We start from the raw sequence: 24,787 nt of genomic DNA, 5'->3' as shown, positions 1-24,787 counted from the left end.
AAGCCCCGCCCCCCACGCCGCCAACTCCCAATCAGAGGAGGAGGGCGCGGCACCTCGCGCTCCCCGCCGGCCAATGAGGGCGCGCCGCGGGCTTGGCGGGCCGGTCGTTTTGGCGGGAGTTGTATTGGCGCGCACCGGCCGTGTCCGCGCGGCCATGCTGTGCCGCGCGCTGCTCCGCCGCGCCGCCGCCACCACCGACCGTGGGTACCGCGGCACGACCGCTCCTCATCTTGACCTGCCCCCGCGCCCCTCCACAGCCCCTGCGGCGGCCTCGGGGCTCCTGGCGCCCGAGCCCGCCGTGTCTGGTGCGCTTACGGTCCGTGTGTCCCGTTGCAGGTCGTTCCCCGCCGCTTCCCCTGCAGCATCTCTTAGATGGCTACCAGTGCAGCCAGGAAGATGACCACCTGTCTTATGGGGAAACGGGGATGCCGGTCCCTCCTTTCGGCTGCACCTTTTCTACAGGTAAAGTCACCTTCTGAAAACCCTTTTGGAGGCCAGGGTGTGGGCACTGCTGTCAGCTTTTTTTGTTGTTCCTGTTTGAGTTTGTCTCATGATTTGTTTTCAGACTTTTCTTGTTTTAAGATGAGCTGGTAACAGTGTACTTGCTTCTAGATGTGATATACATTGGATAGTGGTGCTCCTATATATACTGATAGAAAGTATTCCCTTAAAGAAGCAACTGCAAAACATTTATTTTAATACCTCTTTGTTTCAACTGTGTCTATTTCAAGGTATGTCCTCTTGGTGACAGTGCGAGGCTACATAGGTGAAAAACTGGGCTTTGTTCAAAATAGATAAAAGATGTAACAGCGTGGAGAACAGTTTGTAGAAACCAAAGATGGATGCATGGTGGATGCATGTCACCAGGCTGATAACACACAGCATTTCTCCACGGTGAGCACATACTGAGTGGAGTAAACATGGAGGCTCCTGGATCTTTAGGGCAAAACTCTTTCATTCCTAGTAGTCTAGTTTCAACGTGAGCTCTTACGTTTTTCCAAGGCAGCTTCCTGCTTTTCCAACTCAGATCATGAAAACTGCTGGAGGCTGTAGATGATACATAGCATAGACAGAGAAAACTATAAGAAGAGAATGATTATAACTGGTGAAAGAGGCCACTGTCTCAAAAGTTGCTCCTGGAGCCATTTGGTTGCCCATGTACAGTTACTCCTGAAGGGAACGTCTAGAAAAAGTGCTTACCAATATTTCTGCATTTTCAATATCTAAGTTACTATGTAAATACTGTTTATTTTGCAGTTATCTATTTGCTGTGTACTCTATTTAAAGAGTCTGTATCCCTTCAGAAAGAACAGGGGTATGAGTATGAATTAGCTACATAATATATTATGTTTCAATTTATTTTCAGCACCAAATTGGGAGCATGTATTAGCAGTTGCAAATGAAGAAGGATTTGTTAGACTCTATGATACTGAAGCTCAAGCTACCAGGAAACTCATCTTTAAAGGTAAATGTTGAGTAGAAGGTAATCTTCATTTGGTATAATAAGTATGGGATTTACTGGAATCAAAGTAAGCTTTTTGCAAGTCATTAAAACATTAGGCAGTATTTAAATCCTTTCACATTTTTTGTTGAGTCTTCTTAACAGAGTGGGAGCATGAATATGCTCTTACAACAGCAGTAGTAGGTGAATTGTTCTATGTTGTTTTTCATGCCTAAGCAAGCTGTTGACAAGATTTCTGATTTCAGTGTCTGATGTCCTTTAGTCTTCTGCAAAATATTGTGCTTCAATGCACTGAACTAACCTTGACTTTCGTTTTCTTGTTAGAATGGCAGGCTCACTCAAATGCTGTATTTGACCTTGCCTGGGTACCAGGGGAACACAGGATTGTAAGCAGTCTTTTGCCTTCTAACTTTATTTTTAATGCTTCGGCACCTGTGTACAGAAAAAGACTAAAGCTTTTTATTTTTGCTTCTGAAGGTCACTGCTTCAGGAGATCAGACAGCCAAGGTGTGGGATGTGAGAGCCGGCGAGCTTCTTGGCATATGCAAAGGTCACCAGTGTAGCCTCAAGTCAGTTGCTTTTTCTAGATTTGAGAAAGGTAAGTGTTGATATTCCCTGTTTGTTCCTCTTTCTCTCTGGCAAAGTACTTTAAAGGCTAAAAAAGGGCTTTGGAAACTGACAGGTACAGATATCACAGGCCTACTGAGGAGGGACCCAGCCAGAGAAGCAGAACTAACTTGCTGGAACTTGATGGTGTCGTGATGCTAACATCTGCACTTTTCTAATCTTGGGCAAAGTTAAGATATAATATCTACTTCCATACATAAGTGTGTGAATATGCTTTTCATAAGTAGATTTCTCTAGAGTATTAGGAAAAAAAAAGGAATAGGAAAAGTAAAAAAACTAGTCAAAAAGTATGGCAAAACAATGGTCTGGTTTTCATATTTCTAGGACTGGTATCCCAAGTGTTGAGGCAGAAGAGCCAGAGTGCATAGATATCATTGTACTGGATTCAGTTAATTAAATTAACACTTTTGGAAGCTAATAGCACTCTTTTTCTCCCTCTCAGCTGTCTTCTGTACTGGAGGCAGAGATGGAAACATCATGGTTTGGGATACCAGATGCAACAAGAAAGGTAAATGAACTTTCAGATATGTATGAAAAAAGTGAAAGTACTGCTCAGAGTTACTTGTTGGACTAATGCTTTTGATTACAGTATAGGCAAAACTTCAGTAAAAGGGAAGGATTGTCACATAACTACTGCTTTAGTACCGTAAAGGGATGGAATAGGTATCTCTTCTATGTATAATGCGTTTTTCCACTTTGTAGCAGTCTCAGGTTTGCGGCATGATACACATACTGGCTTGATAATACCCTGTGTGTTGGTAAGGAGATGAGGGGGTACAGAATACATCCCTGTTAGGACAGCACAAAAACCAGATGAGCTGGGAGAGACTGCTTAGCTCAGAGCCATCTGGAGGGATGAAGTAAAGCTGGAAAGGCTTCTGCCAGAGAGGAAAAGAAGGCAAGAAGTGTAGAAGTAAAGGAGCTTGTGAGTGCTGGCAGCAACTGAATATATTGTGGGAAGACCTACTGTAAATGCAAGGGTGAGCTCATTCTGCTCCTCTCTTTCTGTTTCCTGGAGCTTCTCCTTCCCCAGTCAGGTTTTTTCCCAGTTTTCTGCTCTGTCAGAGCAGCTTCCTTGCCTGCATTGCCAGAACATGTCTTGATCTTCCATCTGTCCCAGATTGCCTGGCTCTTCAAATGGACAAGTGGGGGAAAAGAGAGACTCCACATGATTGAAGTGGAACATGTAGGGAAAAAAAAGTAAGAAAGTTGCATTACTCTAGTAAAGCAGTAAGTTTCATAAAGTGAGAAGTAGCAGACAAAAGACTAAACAGAAAATTATAAAATAGAGTGGAAAAGCACTGTGAGTACAATTCTGCTTTGAATGAGTTGAATGTTCCAGACCAGGATGCATGCTGAAAACCAAACCAGGGGGTAATGATTTCTAAAGGCAACCTGCTCAGTTTTAGTTTCAGTGTCCGTGCTACACTGACCTGTAATTTTTTGCATTATATGTTCCTGGTGCTTACTGTGTTCTCACCAGTTTCATATATAACTAACAATTTTTGTTTTCAGAATACATGAATGATTTTAAAGGTTTGTCTCAGCCACCTCTTAGGACTAATCCCAAGCTGATGCCTGTTTTATTAAAGTGATAGGGAAATTGCATGGAAACTATTAATTGAGATGCCTTTGATTTCTTTCAGATGGATTTTACAGGCAGGTGAAACAAATCAGTGGTGCACACAACATGGCTGACAAGCATACTCCTTCCAAACCTAAGAAGAAGAGGCAGAACTTAAAAGGACTTGCTCCCTTGGTGGTAGGTATCTGGGGAACAAACAAAATGTAAGCCTCTCTTCTGGGGACACTGTTATGCATAGAAGTCTTCCTAAGTAAACACAGCAAGAAATATGTGACTTGTATGTGGTAAATGCTTCCATTTATCTTCGCAGAAGTAGGTTTTTGTGTCATGGTCACTTGCTATGGCTAATTTTAGACTTTGTTTAGTTGTCTAACAACCTTGTGCCATCAAAGCCAACTTTGTGCAAATGCTGTGTGAAAATACATCTTTTCTTCCCAGAGAGGAAAGGAATAGCCAGCATTTTGAAGGGGGGGAAATGGGGAGGGTTGTAATATTTATTTTTTTCCTGTGTTTTTCTCCCCCTAATATGACCCGACAAATTACTGCCTTATTGGAATAAGACCTAGTAATATTTAATCTATTAAACTTTGCGATAAAAGCAGCTCTCTTATCTCTGACCTGAAAGGTATAACCTCAAACTGCTGCCCAGACACTCACTGCTCAGACACTCATGGCTCAGCAGCAATTTCCCTGGTGGCAGTGTTTGAAGGACTGTTGTGTCCTAAACGACATCTGGTATTTCCAGGTTCTCCTGTGTGGCCAGAAGAAGGAGGTTTTCTCAGTATTCACTTGGCCTTGAACTAAGCAGCAAGATCTTACTGACCTTAAAAGAAAATAAAGATCTTTTTTCTTTTCTTCTTAAGGATTTCCAGCAGAGTGTAACTGTGGTGCTGCTTCAGGACGAGCACACTCTTATCTCTGCAGGAGCTGTTGATGGGTAAGGAGGGGGGATGCTTCCTTGTCTGTGTACTCTTCTTAGTGGCATAAAAAGATTAGGGGATTTTTTTTCCTAAGATCACTCAGTGCACAAGGCTAGAGTTATTGCTAGGTAGAATCAACAGCTACACTGTCAGTTTGCATTGGCAAAGCTGAATGCTGCTTTACTTCCTTACTGGAGATTGCAGCACTGGACAAATTGTGCATATATGGTAAATGCTCATTTTGGTGTCCTAGGTATGAGGCAGAATTAGAGCAATTCTTATCTTTCTCTCTGTTCTCATGGACTTCTGAGACCACACATAGACTATTGTTATACAGCTGTTTTGTGATGTGAGTGGGTGGTTGGTGCCTGGATATGTGTAGGCGTGCTTGAGAAAATGTTGCCTTGAGTTACAAAAGATGCGTTCTTTTAGGTGCCAGACCCATTGCAACATCTTGGAGCTCAAGCAAACTGTCTCATTGATAAGCATGGAAATTACCCTCTTGGATTCAAGTCTTTAGCAGGTTCCGTGTGCTCAGAGCCTTTCTGGGACAGATAACACTGACTTTTCTGCTCATGACAGAGGCTTGGTCCCCAAGAGCAAGGGAAAAAGGGAAAGACTTAATTTTTAAAACTACAGATTAAAACTACTTCTCACAAATGTCAAAAGTAAGAGGCATCCTTGTATTACCTTTTACTAGTTGAAGAAAGTTGGCTTGCAGGCTCCTGTTTTATCTTGTGTTAGTTACAGAAGGCAGTGCTGCCTCCTTGTCCATATCCAGCAGAGCGCTTGTTTTGCTTTCAGCACATCTCTGCGCTGCTTCTGCTCAGTTCTTGTCTCCTTAGCACTGGACACTCCTCAGGAATGAGCAACCTGACTTCCTGTGCTCTTAGAAGGCCCAGTCAGCTTTGCAAGGGAAATTTTGAAGACACTTGTGCTTTTCTATTTCAGTGTGATCAAAGTATGGGACTTGCGTAAGAACTATGCTGCTTACCGTCAGGAGCCGGTGCCCTGCAAGTCTTTTTGCTACCCTGGAACCAGTACTCGCAAACTTGGTAAGTTATTGGAGATGCATTTGTTGAAGCGGAAAGTGAATTGAAGAAGTACTGACAGTGACATCTCTTATCTTGTAAGCCAGTTATTGATCAGACTGGCAAACTCTGCGGAGTATTTTGATTGCCAATACCAAGTTTTGAAGTTTAAGAGTGAAAGTGCCCCACTTCTGTATTGCACCAATGATAAAAACTTGCAAAGGCTTCAGTAGTGCATTTTCATAAATGGAGATAAGGGAACAAGTTATTCCTTGATAAGGAATTTAGCTAATCTTTTTCATACATGAGTAAAATTCAAATTGAACTGCTTTCTTTGCGTTATATCTTCCAAAGACAACAGACCGGACTGGGTTTTTACATTATCACCGTCCAGAGACAAACTATTCTTGAAGCTGCTTGTTATGAAAAGGATAGCACACCTGTACATGTTTCTCTGTCTTCTTTGTATCTTTAGTGCCTTACAATGCTCTGATGCCACACAGGAATTCCTGATGATTTGTCTAATCAACTGTCTTGATGTGGTAATGGTCAGTGTCAGTCCCGAGGACATGAGGGAAATCCTCGAAGAGCTGGTTGTGAAATAATTTGCCTACAGGGAAAGATTTTTCTTGAATCTGAATCACTAACAAATTAGAGAATAGCTTATTGTATCAAAGCACAAGGGTTTCCATTTATTTTTCATCTCTGCTTCTACAATTGCTTGTTCCTGTTATCTCTTTGAAACCATCAAATAAATCACTGGCCTGCTCTGAAGGTGTGATTTCTTTCTAAATACCACCCTGAATTGTTATGAGAATATGTAGATGTTATTCTAGAAACTTTCCTTCTTCAGCAAGTGCTCTGTCAAACATACACACTTTACAATGACAATCTCATACATGTTAGAAATCCTTTCCAAATTTCACTCTCTGAGCATTTCTTTGAGAACTCTTGTTTTCCAAATTTTTTTTCTTACAAAGAACTTCTCTCTTTGTCTATAGGATATTCTAGCCTAGTTTTGGATTCCACTGGTACTAATCTGTTTGCTAACTGCACTGATGACAGTATCTACATGTTCAATATGACAAGTTTAAAGACCACTCCAGGTAAGCATATCTGTGGAAATAGCTGCAAAAAATAGATATTACAGAGCATACAAAGGCAAGTCTGTCCCTCTGACTTAGAGAGACAGAGACCAGGTTCAACACTTAGGAAACCTATTCCATGCTCTTATCTCTAAAGCTACACGGGAGAGATTTGTATTTTGCGTTAAGCCATCCACACAAAATTAACAGCACAAAAACTTTTATGAGTGCAGATACTGGTTCAGACAGAGACTGAAGGTAATTTGCATGTTGGCTGTAGTTCCCTGGTGAGGAATGGCCAGTGTCCAGCTGCTACCCACCCGAAGCAAGTTTGACTCTTCTGCTTACTGGCAGTCACAGGTTTCTCGGACTCTTAGATATGAATCTACATAAAATGATCACCCGATAAATTTAAAAGGCACCTTAAAATACCCAAATACAATGTAACTTCTACCACGGTTCCTGGGAGAAAGGGTCCCCAGCATTTTTAGATTCCTTCAGCTCTGCAGCTGTGACCTTTACATGCACAAGATTGCCCACAGCCTTTGATACACTAAGCTGCTTTGTCATAGGCCAGCGACTGCTTTTCAGAAAGTGGCAAAACTTGTTAGATGCATTCCAGCCAGACACATGACGTATTTTCCATTGCCTTTTCTCAGTCTCTCAGTTATCTGAAATTAAATGAACAGTGTATCCTTCTGTCTGCTCTTCAGGAAGGCGATCTGGTGGGTGGGAATGCTTCCAGAGTGGAGAAGTGGTGCAACTAGTAAATATTAATAGCTTGGTTGTTGAGGTTAACCCCGGGTGCCACTGCCAAGATGTGGAAATGGCCTCACTGGCTTGTTTCCTCACGGGAGCAGACTCTCACCAAAGCACTCCTCAGCCTCCTCACAGAGCTCTTGCCTTCTCTGTGCAACCAATTAAACCCAGGGAGCAATCTCCATTCATCCAACTGGATGGAACACGTGCGGCCTCTCGGTGTGCAGTGGTTCCCACAGAGGGCAGCGCCTGCCTGCAGGTTGTGCCTCTCTCCGCCCTCACCAGCTTTAATCACTGTTCCAACTGCTTTTATCCAGTACTGAAGCAGCTTTATTTTGCAGAGGGGGATGTCAGAAAATCCTCACTGTAACAGGACTTGCTGCCTGGTTTAGGAGGGGATTTGCTGTCTGGTAGCTGCTGCACTGAGAGATTTGTGGGCAAAAAAATTAAGGGATTTTTCAAAGACTGCTGAAGGCAGCCATGTGTCCTCTGGTCTGTGGGTTGTCTCCTCCATGAGAACTACTACTAAAAGAAGGCTGGAGGAGGGAGTGCCAGCCCCACCTGGTGCTACACTGGGAAATTTGCCCTTCCTGCCCCAGTGAGAGGACAGGACATGGTGTGGCTAAGTGTTCTAGATCCACATTGGGGTCTTGTGCCAGCTGCCAGCTCTGAAGGTCCTCTCAGTAGGGGGAATGTCAGCAATTTGCCACCTGCGTGGAAGAAGGCACTTACTGTGTGACTGCCCTTGTTGATGTAACGGGACTGGTGATGGCAGCCGAGGGAGGAAGAGACAAGGACCCTGAACCAGAGTAGTGAGGCAGCCCAAGTGATGTCTGAGTCTGCTTGTGATCCAGGTCAAGCTAAAGCTTTAATTAAACTGCCACTGCTTTGTTTGGGAAACCTGAAGGGCTCCAGCAGAATAATAAAAACTTCCTGCCACAGGAGCCCCAGAGCAAGGGAGCAATGCAACCACTTTCTCCAAGGGATTCGTGGCTAGGCAGGAAAAGCCTGTAAGATCAGCACTCCTTGTGCAATTGACTCCAGGACTGTGCATTGAGTGGGGATTTTATTCATCTTTTTTTAATTTTCTCTTCACAGTGGCTGTTTTCAGTGGGCACCAAAATTCAACATTCTACATCAAATCCAGCACCAGCCCAGATGACCAGTTCCTGGTCAGTGGTTCGAGTGACTGCAACGCATACATCTGGAAGGTGAGGCCATTGGGTGAGACCCAAGCATGCAGCCTGGAGCTGCTCTTGCTTTTCATGTTCACGGAGGACACTCCTTGCCTCCCGGTCCTCCTCAAAGCAGCATGGGGTTAGCCCTGCCATGTTGTGCCTAGAGTGTGTATGTTGCTGTCAAGGCTCGATGTAACTGTTTAATGTAAAACAGAGGTAGCCTCCTGCCATCAGTACATCTCTCATTGCTGCTGCTTATTGCAAGTTGCTGTTCTTAATCTGTTTTAATGGGCATTAAAAGACTTTTTCAATCCCTTTGATACAGCCAGCTATGACAAGTAGACAGACAGTTCTTGTTTCATATTTAGCAATAGAACTCATTAGCAGAAACCTAAAAGTTTAATTGTTTTAAAGGGCACTTTTTCCCCCCACTTCCCCTTTTTCCAGGTCTTGCTTCAGACATAGCTTTTTCTTATGCTTAATTTACAGTAGTTAAACCCTTCATATTGCAGCAAGTGCTCAGCCAGAGCCTTCAGCAAAATTCCAAACCACTCTCTGACAGCTGAGAGGCTTTGTCACTTGACATCTTGCACTGACGTGTAGGAAATACAAATGTCACCAAGATAATAGCAGGGACCTCAGAATAAGGCATGCTTTGAGTTCTGTTCTTCATACTGGACACCCATACAGGAACAGAGTAGACTTCTTATAGAAGCAGAATAGACAGAAACCACAGGTGACTGCCTATTTCAGGTTTGGGGTAATTTTTAGGGAATGTTGACTTGTTTACCCATTTTACAATGAGTTTGAAAGTAAAATACAAATCTTGCAGAGCAGAAGGTCAGCCTGCTGAGATTGCAGTTTGAGGATATAGCCTCTTTGATTTGAAGAACATTTGTAAGCAGCTGGGTTGCTTACTCATTAGGAGCAGGAGGGTGGTAGCATGACTATTCCTATGCCAAGTGGGGTAATTTTAACCTTCCTCATGTTCTAGTGCAAGTTCAGCAAAAATGCCTGTGCAAACTTGAGTTGCACATTCTGCATTCAAGTGTTTTGATACTTTCTTGGAACACACATTGGGACACAGTTGAGAGTATTCAAGGATGTCATTACATCTCAAAATTTAAGCACATTTAAAATGCATTAATATACAGAAGGCTTCTGTTGCTGTCACATATGAGTGACAGATCATATTATATATTTATAAAATTAATCGTCAGATGATTGCTTTTATTTTAATCTCATAGCCATGTCAGAAAGTGGGACTTCCAGCAAAGTTGTCTCTTTCAAGATCTGTCCTATCCAAGGCTTCTTAATGTAAATGTTGATAGATTTTACTGACTCTGAAACATACATATCTTTTCATGGTATGAGGACTTATTTTGCTGTGAAAAAAACATGGTTAGATATTACATGTGCAATTAACAGGTAATGTTAGAAGGAACTTAATGAAGAGGGCTAGCTTTCCAGATCTAGAGAGGGATGAAAGGCAGAGGCCTTGTCCACTCAAATTATTTCTTTGAGAAACTTTTGCAGCAGTGCTAAGTTTGTGTTTGGGTGAGCAATTCAGAAAGAACACTGTGGGTAGAAGGTATTGCTGACGAGGATGCTATTTCAGTCTATTTTCATATATAAATCACTTCCAGGCAATGAACACTTGCTTTATTGTGTTGGGTTTGGTTTTTGTAAATTACAAGTTCATTGATTAATGAACTGACTCTTGAACAATCATAAGATTTTAAAAGCAAAGAGCAGAGGTTTTTCTGCAGAGATGGTACCTAGCTGAGATACCTCCCTGGTAATAATACAATACCATTTATAGATGTGTACTTTCATTGTTCTCTCAATCCTTTGATACGGATCACTCCAAGGTGATCAACTTATGCTTTAGTCTGTCTCAGAACTGGAATGTACGTGCTTCTGTATCATGGTGCATAAAACTAGATATGCCATTTTATGCTGAATCTTGAAGATGGATATAACAGCTGTTTCAGTGAGTAGAGTAACTAAAAAAGTCTCATTTCCTTGGTTTCTCTTTTTAACTTTTCTGCAATAGGTCTCACTTCCCCAACAATATCCTGTCAAATCAGACAAAAAAAGCAGCATGTGCTGTGGCTAATCCTGACTTGACATGCGCAAACTGACCAACTGTCTTCTGCCAAACACAGTGGACACAGCTATAACTATGCGTCCTTCTTCACTTCACAATAATGTATCTTGGGGATAGTTGGTTAATTTACACTAGTATAGCATAAAACCACTGCATCCCAAAAAGGGTAATTCTCTTACTCTGCATTCCTTTCAGTGATCAGTGGCTACTGGACAGCTACTGTGGCTGTTATGAGTGTATAGCAAGACTGCTATTAAATGTAAGTGAAGGTGTTCTCTGCACCAAGATATCCTGTTGTTTGTTCCCTACATAGGGATTTCGTTTCCATGGTATTGCATGTTTTAGCAGAGAAGAGAATACTCTGACCAAGGCATTTAGTGGCTATTTGGTCAAGTGATTGTCTCTACTATGCCAGGGAAAAAAAGCGTCCTATTAAGGTGAACCTCTTTGTATCAGAACAACTTCTAAGATCTAAAGCTGGATATTCAAGAGCAGTTTTGCAGGCTTTTGTTGGAGGTGATCCACAAGAGAAAAATTTGTGTGTAACTCAAAAACCTTTCCCGACGTCTTGCATCTTCCTTTGAAACCTATGTATGTATGTAATGTCTACTCCTTTTCCCACACAGTAAAGGATCTGTTCATTCACTTAGTCATTTATTCAAATTCCTTGATAAATCCCCCTTAAAATGTCACATCAATGATGGTGACTCATAGCTCCAGAAAGGATTGCCTGCTGAAAGCAAGGAAAACTTGGATAGAATCTCTGTGATTGTGTAGGGGTGTGTGTGTATGCATGTGTGTTTTCTTCTTTGGGCCACTTTAATGCTGGCTTCAGCTCTGTCTGTTACTTACAGGAGCTGTAGTCAAAGATAAGTAGCAATACTGTAGAACAGGAGAAAGATTTTTTTTTTTTTTTTTTTTATGAAGAGTGTAAGAGAAATGGAGATCAGTTGAATGAGCAAAATTTAGAGAGCTTTTTTATGAACTCTTAAGAGGATCTCTGGAACAACTGGTTGGCTGGAGGAGGCACAGTCACACAAATGCTAGTGCAAAGCCAGTGAAGGTTCATCTGTAGAATTTTGTTTGTGGCAGTTTCATTTTATTATTAATCCATTGACCTGTGATTGGGAATGTATTTGCCTGTCCTGATTCAAATTATGAGCTTCCCAAAATTTAAGCATCTTACGTAGAACAAGTAGAGGTACTTAATACCTTAAAATGCTTGTGTTGTGTTTTGGGCTGACAACTCTGGAGGCAGAAATCCTGTGTGTAGCAGGAATTGAACAAGTGTTTCCAGGCAAGTCAGTACATCTCAGTGCTGACCAGCTGCTTCACCTCTAGAAATGCAACATTAACTGATTCTTAGGGCTCTGTCAGTTGTTGCATCATGATGACAGCCAGAGTGCGTTTGATTTATGCATTTCATACAGGGAAGATGGAAAGTATTTACATGCTTCACTGGTAGTCTTAGAGATGTATATTAGGCTGCATGCCTTCTGACTGTATACTTGTTTTTCTGTGGAATTTTTAAGGTTTCTGAGCCCAGCCTTCCTCCATGGATACTCCTCGGTCACTCTCAAGAAGTTACCTCCATTGCTTGGTGTCCTTCAGACTACACTAAGGTTTGTTTCCTGGAAAATGGTCTTTCCCATGAAACAATACATGTGATGTGGCAACATCCGCTTTCAAAGTTGCAGCAGCATTTGTTTATCTGGGAGAAAATTTTCAGTCAATAACTTTTAAAAATGTTCATTTTGTGGGACAGTAATACAAGCTTGTCATACGACTACAACGTATCAGAGCTTTTTTTATTATTTTCAAATAATTTAGGCTATTTGAAAACTCCTAGAAAATTGCAAATCAACAAAAACCTCTCCTAGTGAGAGGTTATGATACTACCTATAAGAGACAAAACTGAAATCCTTTAATCAGGGCTTTCGTAAACCAAAAGCTTGTTTTGTTGTTCCATTTTTTCGTCTTGCTTTCCTTCTGACCATTGATACATCTGCTAGTCTTGTATAGAGTGGCAAGAAGTTTTGAATGACCTTTAAAAAACATATGGACTCTTTTCATTGTGACCTTTTTTCAAAATCTGAGCTGTTTTTATGACAAAAAAACCTACAGTGAAATTGGGTCAGTAATTATGCACCAGGTATTACAAAAAGGAAAACAACTGCAGTAGGAGGTCAGTTCAGATGTTCGACCTAGCTCAAAACGAGAAGTAACCCTGAAAAGTCCTGGACAGTGTTGTAGCAATAGCCAGAGTTTCTTTCATCCTACAGCGTTAAGCCAGTCAGTCACTTTCCCTACCTTACATGGCAGCACCAGGTCTTCAGAAAAGCATTGCAGTGTAGGGGGGGGTGGAAATCTTGCAGGCAAATGTGGAATTGTTCTGGTTGTGTAAGATGCACAATACAAGAACAGGCGTTTTAGATGAAATCTGTGATCTAGAGATAGCCCAGCATCCTGATCATGATGTGTTGGAAAGGCAGACCAATTCAGCCTTTAAAATCATTATTCACACTGGTGAAATAGTCAACCATTGTTCAGATGCCAAAGCATGAATTGGAAAATGTGGTGCTAAGACAGGTCAGGAAGCTGCTTGGAGTGATTTGAGAGGCAAAGTTGCTTTCTGCAGGGATAACATTGGTGTGACAAAGGTCAGAGTAGAGTCACTTTCCCATTCGGATTACTGTGAACTTTCACCACAGCATTTCCTTTTACTTTCTGCTGATTCCTGATTGAGTCACCAGCTAATCTGTTTAAAGAGAGCCATAAAATGTGGGCTAGATTGGTCCTACTGCTTCTTCGTTTGAGATTGCACAGATCCTTTTGGAGAGCGTGGTGCTGCGGCAGGAATCTAGACCAATGTTTCTAGCAGAGTTGGTTTCTCTGCCAGATACTCTTGACATCTGACTCTGAAGAGATAGTGCTTAAGGCCAGGCCAACAGCCTTCCAGTGTCACCTTCTCAGCTGCAAATGTTTGTCCTTGAGCAGAAGAGGTCCTGAGCAACAGACACAGAACGAGGCGCATGTGCAAAAACCAGCATGGCTGCTTTTGTCTTCTGAGTGATTGAAAACTCAAAATGTGCCCATGACTCTTCCTGAGCAGAGCACTGTCTGTTACAGAGCCATGTGAGGCAAACTGTTGATGGTGACTGAGATTTCTCTATCAGAAAGATATGAATGCGGCAGCCTTGTCTGTTTTAAAGCAAATCCTGCTCTCTAGCGTGCTAATGAAACAGAGTTGAGTTATTTTCTTTGTTTTATGGTCAAATCTTGTGCCCCCTCAACCAGGCTTCAGCATTGTTCATATTGGCATGGTGTGTCAGACATAGCTGTTGTAGTTCACTTGGCCAGTCATCTATAGGATGTGCCCTGGATACCCTAATATAAACCAATTTATACCATAGATTGCCACGTGCTCTGATGACAACACTGTGAGGATTTGGCGCTTACGACGTCTTCCTGAGGAGGAGAAATCAGCATCCAGCAAAATCAATTTGGTGGGCTGGGTCACTCAGAAAAAAACAGAAGAACAGCATGGAGCAGGTAAGGCCCCTGAGCTATTTTGCTCTGCAACATGGCTTCTGAGTTTTGGCTGTTTTCTCTACCAACAAAAGCCTTTGGCTTATTTTATTATTCTTCTGGGGGTTTTTTTCATATTAGGCAATAATTCATATAGCCAGACAAATACTTCTACTTGTAAATACTTCTGCCATCAATAAGACAAGCTGGCTGAAAGAGCTTACAAGTATGCTTACAAATATTTACCACAAGGCAAATATTCATTGATACAGTTTCTCAGGCAGCCAGATCTTCAGTGGGTTTCAACAGGGTTCAATAATTGAACAACCAAAGGAGATGTCACTGTAGCAACAAATCACACTTTTTTTTTTTAGTATCAATTAATATCCGAGAGCAGTGAGATCATATGCTTTTTCAAGTTTACCCAGTAAAGGCCTGACAGCACACATACAGCCTTGGAACTCTGAACTGTTTCCTCCTGCCCACTAGTTCAATTGTGCACAGATTTCTTTGCTGCAGATACTGGTATTGTATCTCTTCAGCTTCAGTCGGTGGTACTGACTGTATACAGGCTGATGCTGTGTAGTGAAAAGTACTTAAAAATACAATCATGATGTGATTCTAGTGTTTCATAATTAATCAGTTCATCTATCCACATGTTAAGGCTAGTGAACAAATGCAGTACCTTTCCTCAAAGCCTAGGCAATCAGACAAGCTATGCAGCATGCTCTCATAGGTAGCAAATGTACCTGTGCTCTGTAGAGAAAGTAGTCACCAGGTAGGTAGTACCCTAGACCAGAAGAATGAAATCCTGGATCTTAATACTACTTTGATTTGTCTGAAACCTGCATTTTATTGCAGTAGAGTAGGTGAAAGAAAAATAACCACCCTCCCTCCAAAGTGAAATAAGATTAAGTTCTCTGTAGAGTAGCTCTGAAACTAAGAATACAATAGCTTCCCAGCAGCTGCTGGTGTGACTTCCTGCATTCCAGCTATCTTTTCTAGCCACCCTCCAAATGAATTTCAGCTTGGCTATCACAAATAAAGGCTGAAGGTCTTCAAATCCCACTGATGGGATAGCATTACCTCTAACCTTTTGCCAGTGAGTAACAAGTCTAGCAGGAAGTTTGCAGGACAATAGGAGGGAGAGTGCCAGGTCTGCTTCATAGCTGGTAAATGGTTTGTGTGCACAGACTCTGTTTCAGAGAAGGCTCAAAAATCTCTTTGTGTAATAGTTTCAGCAAAAGAGAAGTAAGCATAGGTCTAGTCCAGAAGCATGGAACCTAAAGTAGTTGTACACTAAAACTTTACAAGTCACCTTTGGCAATTATACTAGAAAAATGACTTATTTCTCCTTGCTCTTGCTGCATTAAAGTAACTCAGGAGGGAAGAGGAAACAGAGACACTGCAAACACAACAACAGGCTTCCTGCTGACCTTGGCTCCTGAACACAAAGCACGTGCTGTTAGAATATGGGAGTTATCTGCAGAGACTGATTCAGAGCTGGCAAGCAAAGTACTTTTTCAGACCTGCTGGAATGAATCTAGGTAGTTCCCCACCCATTTCTGTGGAACAAATTGTGAGGATGAGGGTGGATATTGACTGTTGACCTATATCGTCAAATGTAGCAAGCAGAGTTTCCTTTGCTTTGGCAAATACTTCTGTGGTTTCTCTAAGGTGTACTACTTTCTCTATATTTTTGAGTACCCAAATTTCTGGAGCAGACCTGTACATGGACAATTTGGAGATTATCAATCTCCAGATTGATAATATCACTCTAGGAGATTTGTGGCAGAGAATGTAGGAAATATCTGAAATAACCTGCTTTGGTGTGATGCAGATTGACTACAGGTATTTACAGTATTGTACTATGTGTAGTGGCAGCATAAATGGAACCAGCTTGAACCTGGCTTAGTAGAAGCCTGAATCATGCACGCAGTCTGGGAAAGAAAAACCTGATCTTTGTATTCTTTATCTCAAATTTGTGTTTGCTTCTTGCCATGGCACTAATCCAATTCCCAGGGTAGCTCTTTTTCCATTATCCAGCATGCCCAAAGCATAGCTTTCAGACTGGTTTGGGATTGAAAATGCTCATATCCAACTAGTCATGCAATATTTCTGCTATATGAATTTGTAATGGTCATTATGGTTCAAGAGTTGCTGAGCTTGCTACTTTCTTCTGCCTCTAGGAACTTAGATTTTTGAATGCAACTAATTCCCCATTTGAGTTATTATTGTCTTGTAAGTGCTCATTAAAGTAAAGATTAAGAGAAACAATCTTGGCAGTTACTTTCTCTTAGTCCAGATTGAAGCAAGTTGTTACAAAGTAGCATATTTTATCAGGAAAGGAGCCTTTAACTCTGTTCTGAGTGTTAAAGTTATTTGTAGTGGGATCCTTTAATGTGGGATCCTTTAATATGGGATCCTGTTTAATTTTGCTGTGATGCAACACTACTTGTATTTTGGATACTAGCTAATACAGTAAAAGGAAGGATCAAAAGAGGCTTAGTATGGTATATAATCAAAGAGTCGCTCACTGAACATGTTATTTGTGAGACAGCCCAGCACCGTAAAGAAAATGGCAGGTTATTCACACTGGACTTCTCGTTATTCTAATGGAGTACTTTATAGTACAGTGCAAATGCTGCATAAGAGGAGTTCAGGCTGGTATACAGGAAATGTTTAGTGCCCTTGTGCTCAGCAGTGGAAGAGCATAAAGTAACTAAGGCACTGTGCTGTTTAATTTCACTGCAAGTTAGATGAATGAGAAAGCAGGCATCTAACAAACCCACTAATGTGTTCTCTGTTGGAGTGGGCTGGAAATAAAAAGACCAAAACGAAAATTTAAAGAACCCCCTCTAATATTGCTGCAGACCAAGATGTTTGCTTTATATGATTCACATTGTTGCTAGTGAGGTCCTTATGGCCCTATCTATGACTACTGTTTTAAGAAGCTGGATGTTCAGAACTGCTTTTTTACAAGCAGAGGTGTTTACATCTTGGCTAATGATCTCAAAAGCCACTGTGAAATATCTGTTTGGGTATCATTTGTTTTAAAGAAATAACTTACTGCAGTGACAGATTTTATTTCCTTTGGAAATTAAGTCCTTGTTCATGAGGTGAAGAATTTCTCACATTTCCCTGGGTGTGGTAAATAACTACCATGTCCATACTAATATAGCATTGCAGAAAATCCTCCAGCAAAAAGACAAGAAAATGAAAGTTCTCACGCTTCTAACATTTTTAAAATATGCAACTATTAACACCTGACTAAGTGCATTATTCATATAGTAGGGCATCATAGTGTAAGGCTTCCTTGGTATTGTAATTAGCTGTAGGACCTGCTTACAGTACCTTTGTCCCTCAACTCAGTTATGCAGCAGTTAAAGGTGGCAGTGCAGGTGGAAACCAGCATTTCTGGACCAAATTAGTGCAAGGCTCCAACAAGGCTAGATAGGCTTGGAAGGTCTGTTTTGTCTGTTCATTTTGGCTGTAGCTCATGTAAGAATGATCATTACAGAAGGGATAGATGTCAAACATTGCAGAAATGTACTGTACTATACTTACCAATATGATGTAGGATTTTATATTCTAACTGAAATTAGAGAGTTTTATACAATTTCATAGTTAAAAATGGTGTGTCTGAGGTGCAGGGTCAGCACTGAATTCATCTAGTTGGAAGGGGGGCTTTATAACAGGGCTGTCTTTAATCTGCTGTTCTGCGTTCCTCATCAGACTGCTTATTTCTCCCCTATCAGGACAGCCAGCCAGCCCACAGAATACTCCTGCCAAGGCCTTCACAGTGGGCAGTGCATGTATTTCCTCACCACGTCCAGCTGCCTGTGCTCCCATTTATTCTGGAGACCTTCCGCTGTCAACAAGCACTCCGACGGCTGCTCTCAAATCCCAGACGGCCACAGCCTCCACCCCAGCCAAGCAGACTGAAGCCAGCCCATGTGCGTCTCCCAAAGTGATCCCTTCCTCCAAAATGTCCATTAAACGCTGGGTTACAAGGACTCCATGCTCTTCTCCTCCAGAAGTGGGGAAAAAGGCTCCTTCTCCTAGAAAAGCCCTGGCAGAAGTCACCCAAGGTCTCCTGGAAGCTGCCTGCCCTCCTAAAGCACCACACACGCAGTTTGAAAAGCGTGCCAAGAGAAGGCTTGACTGCAGCAAGGAGGATGATGTGGGGCACAAGTGTCTGCAGGCCTGTAGCTGTGTGACTGAACTGGACCATGCAGCTAAGAAATCCAAACTGAATTTATGTCACTTGATTGCAGACCAAAAAGCTTGTGATGAAGACTGTCTCAGTCAGGGTGACTTGGGTAATGACTCCAGCCACAGCCCAAAAGAGCCTTCCTTTTCTGGAAGCTGTATTAATCCATCAGGTGTTCAAACTTCCCCCCATCTTTTCAGATCCCCATGTGGGAAAGGCACTGAGGTAGTAGATAAAGAGAATAGTTCTCCTGAAAGAAGAAATTGGTTGTCTGCTCTGGGAGAGAAGCTACGGATTGGCAGACCTGGCAGCCAGAGCATGTCAGACAGCTCCCCGTCGTCTTGCAGTCCTGTTGCCAAAAGACAAGAGTCTGTGGCAGTGGCCACTTCACCGAAAACTGTAAGTAGGGCATTCAGCAACAACTGTCATGAAAGAAGTTATCCCTAGTTGTCACTCCTCCCTTGTTTGTTCTCTGTTCTTTGGACACTCAAAGAATTATCTGATCCCTCTGACTATGGACAAAAGGGATGATTTCTGGCCTAATAAACCAGGTTCATTAATGCTGTTATCTACTAATTCCCTCCATACAGGAACCGAATTTTTAGGATAGTGGTATCCCTATTTTAAAGGGACTTAGGGCACACAGGAGCTCAGAGATCCTTGCAGTCCCTTGGTAGATGTTTGAAGAATGTCTCCATCGTCTTGAACACAGCTCTAAGAGGCACAATAATGGTATCACCTTCCCTGACAAATCTGCCATATATGTGTCCGCAGTCACATCTACCTGTTTATGTTACTGGAAAGCCACTTTTAGCATCAGAGGGAAGAACTAAATTCTAGCTCAGGTAGCAAAAGAATTTATTACCCGTGTTATAACTGTGGGGTTAAATAATGCCTTCAGTTTCTTCAATGGAAAACTAGAAAACAAAGGAAAAGAAAACAAGAGAGGGCAGGATTTGACCTACATAATCCTGCTTTTGATGTATGGGAAGCCTGGCACGAAGCTCATCCTAGGATCTGAAATGAAAGTTAAGCTTGAGGTTGGCCTGATGTTTTAACGTACAAACTAGGAAATTATAATTATATTTTTCTAAAACAGACCAAACTTGGCTCATCTCGGTGACTTTGAGTCGTATTTCGGTAAATGTCAGGTAAATTTTCAGTCATCAAATTTTAGTTGTACTCTCAATTGAATATCTAGAAGAGTATTGATGCTAGAAGTTAAGGTTTATTTTGGTATCTCATTTCTTACCAGACTTCGCCTTTTCCAACACTTTTATCAGATATAACATGGTTAAACCACTACTCCTTAAGTTATTCCTAGCAGCTGGACTCTTTGTATTGTGGCTGTACCAAGTCTTGGTTATGGGAAACCTACAACTACTTGTGCTTTATCCTCTACGTGTTTAAACACAAGACAGAAAGTTTTACCCTGGAGAGAGATTACTATAGGATAATTACCTTTCCTACCCAGTATGCTCTAGTTCAGATTTTGGGATTCTCCTGTGTTGTGCTCACAGCCTGAGGAAGTGCTTGGAGTACCCAGCAACATTCACTGAATTTCCTGTATCTTGGAAATCTGCAGCTCTCTTATCTGCTGTAGGGAAGCTGAAACTGCAGCTGGACTGCATTTCTCACAGCAGTAGGACAACCCTAGGATTTAGACAGTGTTTCCTGTAGGTAGTGTCTTACCTGTGAGACAGATTGTAGCAAAGAACCTTTCATTTACTAACTTAGTTGGGAAGCTGAACAAACTGGAGCAATGATGGAGGGGAGACTTTGAGACTCCTGCAGCATATGAATGTTAACCTAGAAATGTTTCATGTTGTTTTTTGTTTCTGTTTCTTGCTAGGCTGCAACCACTTCAGTTTCCATGAGGAAGATCTGCACATACTTCCACAGAAAGCCACAGAATGAAGGAGCATGTGGCAGTTGCACCTGATGGATGTTGACACTGAGGTATCAAGACCAGACTTAACAACGCCAAAAACGATGCACCGGGATTACACAATTTGTTGTCAGACATTCATAGACTTGAGGTTTTAGTCTTCCTGTTTTTAAAGCTGTTAACAGTTGAAGTCAGCTGAATGTGTAAAATGTACACAATACTTACTCATGGTCTCTTACTGACTTCAGATATGTGATTTTTTAATAAACAGTGTTTTTTACATGGCAACTGTTATAGTCCAAAGACAGTAACAGCTCTGCTGTTTATTGTTGACAGGCATATATAGCTTGGCAGTTTGTTACTAATCTACTGTTGAAACTGCCTATACTTAAGAATAGCGTGTAAATCATTACACCCTCCTGAAAAGTAAGTGTTGAAATGTATGTAGGGAAACTTACTGGCAGTAGATCTGAGCGTTTTCATGCTGAATGGCATTTCTAGTTATTCCTCTAGTACTGCAATGACTGCCTGCTTCCAGCAGGGAAACTAGGAATGTGTTAATTAAATCTAAAAGACTTTAAACACCCCATGTCCATCTGATGGTGACTGTAGTCTAAGAAGAGACAAAGTATAATTAAGTATGTAATGCCTGTACTCGCCTTGCTATCCCCTTTCTTCTCCCACTCTGGAAACTACTGTATTTACCTACTTAGCTTCCTCTTGAACCATCAGCACTACAGCTCTTGATACCGATAGTTTATCTGAAATAAGATACTGGCAAGGTGTGTTAGAAAAATTAGCTTGATGTATCCTAAGTAGACATCCCATAACAGCCCATTGCTCAGTCAGCTCTTACAGATTCAGCCTGTAGCAAAGGCATTGTAACTGCTTATAACATAACTTCATAACAGTTGCATAATACAGCAGTTATAAAATAATGCTTTGTAAATTGAGGGAGGGGCAATTGACATTTTAGAAAGCACTTGAGAGAGTTTACGTATTAATATTAAATGCTTTACCATTATAAGTCATCCCTGATGCTGAAATGAGATCACTGTCCTGCTGGTTAATGACACTAACTCCTCAGCCATGCTTTTCCCAAGGGTAGCTGGTAGAAGATCCTTAGGTTGGAGTATTTACTCTATGTTCTGGTGTAATAGTTCCTACGAACTTCAAAACAAGGCAAAACCTCAGAATCCCTAGTAAGTTTTTTTACTGCAAAAGAATTGGGGTATTTCAAGGGAATATGATCCAGCTACCTTATGTTTTCCACCTCAGATTTTCATGCCTACTTTACAGTAATATTAAATAGTGTAGTAGCTGCAAGCGATCAGGAGACATGCTGGTTTGTGTTTTATGTGGTAGATTGTATTTTGCAAGGAAATAAATTACTTGAGAGCAAATGGCTTTTGTGAAAGGTCTGTTACAACTAGAAAGCGAAAGTAAATGTGTAGTGGGCTTTTTTAAAAAAAGAAAAGTAGTTATTATCAAGTTACATCTTTTGGCAGAAGCACTCAGGTACAAATAGGGGCCAGAACAACTTTTCCTTGTTCACTGAATAACAAGCTGCCATCTTGTGAAAGGTAGTGTGGTGCTTCAGGCATTTTTTTTATAGTTCTTGTAAAAAAATGGATTTTTAAAAAGTGATTATCTGAATATATCTAGTATCTTAGGCAAAACAAGAGTATAAAAAAAATCCACTAGCTTAACTTTAACCTACTTCTGGATGTTAAAGTAGATGGAAGTAGTAGAAACATAACCTAAAATAAGTAGGTTTGGTATTTAATTCTGTCTTAATTTTAATTATTAGGGCAGCTGTGTAGGGTACAACTTCCCTTGCCTAAACCAGGTTTTCATGCAGGATTCTTCCATGCAGTTTGTAAATAACAGATTGCAGAATAAGGAGATGTGAACCCTATTGAAGTACATGAGACTCATAAGGCACTACAACAATAGGATTTCATGTTTCTCCATTCTTTCATAATATTTTCCTTCTCCAGAAATGTTTTGCAGCCAAACCATTATCTCCTGTATCTCATAAATAGCTGTCTAGAGATGATTTACACTAATGGGTTACCACTTGCATGAATAATATTCTGTGGGGATGTGAGATTTTTCTCCTTTCAAATAGTACCTGTTTAGCGGAACAACTTGTTTTATGGACCACCAGGCATTTTTCTTTTTTCCTTTTAGGCTGATGTCAACCTGGTTCAGAGTCTAGCAGAATTAACTGAAACATGTTTTCTATGTCCAGCTGCCTTGATCTTATTGTGATAAAATCAAATTGCAAAAGCATAGAAAAATTGCTGATACAAGTATGCTAAGTGGTTCAAGGTAACCAGTACTGTCTTTATCTGAGAAGCTTGATTAACTAAGCATTCAAGGAACTGAGTTCTTGTTTTGAGTCAGCAAACTGTACCTCTTAATTTTTCTTTCCTTCTAAAGGATTTACAGAAACTCTGACCTCCATGTTTTATAATCAAATTAAGCCTTTAAAGGTATTACTCTCAAATCCTATGTCTGTATGTAAATCCCACCTTTTTTAGGTTTTTCTATGCAGATGATAGTGCTTCCTGTTGTTTTGTCTCTGTCCTCAGTGCTTACCCTCTGCTGAGTGGAATTTAGGACTAACCACACCAGTTAATGATGGTGCTATTTCCAACAGTCATTATTACTGCTTTGTTGGAAGTTATGCCTCGCACTGCTCAGCTCTGAGCAGTCAACCAGCTTAGTTCAATAGCAGCTGGAGCTTGCTTGCAAAACTGAAGAGGCAATCCCAGGATCTGTACAGATGCACAGCCAGCAAGCCTTGGTAAGCATTTCTTGCGGTAACAGCACTGACTTAAGAGTCCCTTGAGGAAGCTAACCTCAAAAAAACTCTTAAATTTAATTGCCTCAGTTCCCTGACTCAGCAGCTAATTATACTGAAACCGTTGAGGGTACAGAAGTGAGAATGTGGGGACAACTTTGCCACCAAGGGACTGTTCTGTCAAACTGTCTCTTGATGTGTAGAGTTGGTCACTTCTTGTCGGTCAGAAAGTGCTTAAGTCTTCCTCTGGCAGCATTGTATCTGCAGCCACTGAACATGGCTGAAATCTCCAGTATGGACCATCTTACCTTTGAGTGTCCACCACCACGTGGTAAACTGCTTAACTACTGAGGTTACAGAAAAACACACTCTTGTGGCATTGAAAAGTGTTCTAGTTGCTATCTGTATGTGGCATATAATTTATTAAGTTTTGTTTAGAAATAGATGCTTTTCAGCTGGGGATTTGCCAAAAGCATTTGGTAGCAGGGTATTCAAGAGGTTCCTCAAGGTCAAATATTAAGTTTTTCATCACCAATACTTGTTTGGCAGTAATGGGAAATAGCATTCATCTTCAGGTCCATTACAATCAAATTTCATTCTTTCCCTCCTGAAGCTGATGTAAAGTTTTCCAAGTGAGTGGAAATTATCACTTTCACTACACAGAAAAACAGAACCTTAAGGTTCACAGGTTTTCCCCTCTCTGATTTATGTGTGGCCCAGTCTACAATAAATAAAATACATCCTACTACTCTAGAGTGTCCATGTGTTGTCCTTCAAAGAACAGCTTTGCCCATAACTAAGTGCTCTCCATCTGCACCACACAAAATGCCAAATACAATGCAAAGCAAGGATGAGGAGAAAGCAAACATGAAAGAGACCATACTTAATTTCTTTTAAAATACCTTAAAAAATTCCATGCCAATTTTTTTATAGAATAATGCACAGATGCTGTGAGGACAGCATGAACCCAGAAGGGCAAACCCAAAGTTATAATCAAAGATAATCTTTCATTTTTAAGCCTCAATCTGAATTATATATTCTTCTATCCAGAATAGCTAACTTTCCATCTTAATTTGTGCATTACAGAAAAATTCCAAGGACTAAAAGTACAGCTAGATAAAAACAGGAAGACCCATTATTCCAGTCTTGTGCAACTAGACAAAGACTCACAGATCAGAAAGCATTATGTATAATGAAGTCCAAATACCCTCTTAATTTTTCAATGTGGTATCTTTAACTCTGCTTAAGGTGCAGCAGTTCTTATTTTTGAGGTTATTCAGTCTTGATTCAAAGGCTTTGCATGATTACACATACATTATAGTCATACATAAATTATTCTAGTGTTGAGATACTGTGAAAAGACTGACTTTTTGAATTTGTTTAGCTTTGCCTTTTACCCCTTAGCTCAGATTACTCACTTTTTGATCTGGGTTAAAGATATTTCTGCTACTTTAGATTTAATTTGTAGAAAGCCCAAACATGAGACAAGTGCTTCTTGTTATCCTTTTTCACAAACTAAGGAGATCCTACATACAAAACCCAAAATATTTTTCAAGCTTGAGTAAAACAGCTAAAGAAGTGCTTCATTCCTT

General features: G+C 41.0%; 1 protein-coding gene across 1 annotated transcript; it reads left to right on the top strand.

The window, feature by feature from the left end:
• Window positions 1-154: 154 nt before the first annotated feature.
• DTL (denticleless E3 ubiquitin protein ligase homolog) lies at window positions 155-24,025 on the top strand. The gene is made up of 15 exons (XM_027641500.1): window positions 155-200; window positions 337-462; window positions 1,367-1,465; window positions 1,787-1,848; window positions 1,940-2,060; window positions 2,532-2,597; window positions 3,736-3,851; window positions 4,538-4,611; window positions 5,546-5,649; window positions 6,627-6,731; window positions 8,568-8,680; window positions 12,290-12,379; window positions 14,171-14,309; window positions 18,044-18,897; window positions 20,351-24,025. The coding sequence occupies exons 1-15, from the start codon at window positions 155-157 to the stop codon at window positions 20,438-20,440; spliced, it is 2,205 nt and encodes a 734-aa protein (XP_027497301.1). The 3' UTR covers window positions 20,441-24,025.
• The last annotated feature ends 762 nt before the right edge of the window (window positions 24,026-24,787 follow it).

This window comes from Corapipo altera, unplaced genomic scaffold (assembly GCF_003945725.1).
Source record: "Corapipo altera isolate COAL_440 unplaced genomic scaffold, ASM394572v1 48b, whole genome shotgun sequence".
Classification (NCBI taxonomy): Eukaryota; Metazoa; Chordata; class Aves; order Passeriformes; family Pipridae; genus Corapipo; species Corapipo altera.
Note: the sequence above shows the minus strand (reverse complement) of the source record. Positions and strands in the feature narration are given on the sequence as shown.

What these genes read in the sequence shown, in the direction of transcription:
- DTL (XM_027641500.1), top strand. Translation starts at nt 155, where the DNA reads ATGCTGTGCCGCGCGCTGCTCCGCCGCGCCGCCGCCACCACCGACC. An exon ending in TTTTTCTAGATTTGAGAAAG is followed by an intron (nt 2,061 to 2,531) that starts GTAAGTGTTGAT and finishes TCTCCCTCTCAG; the next exon opens with CTGTCTTCTGTACTGGAGGC. An exon ending in GCAACGCATACATCTGGAAG is followed by an intron (nt 8,681 to 12,289) that starts GTGAGGCCATTG and finishes GGAATTTTTAAG; the next exon opens with GTTTCTGAGCCCAGCCTTCC.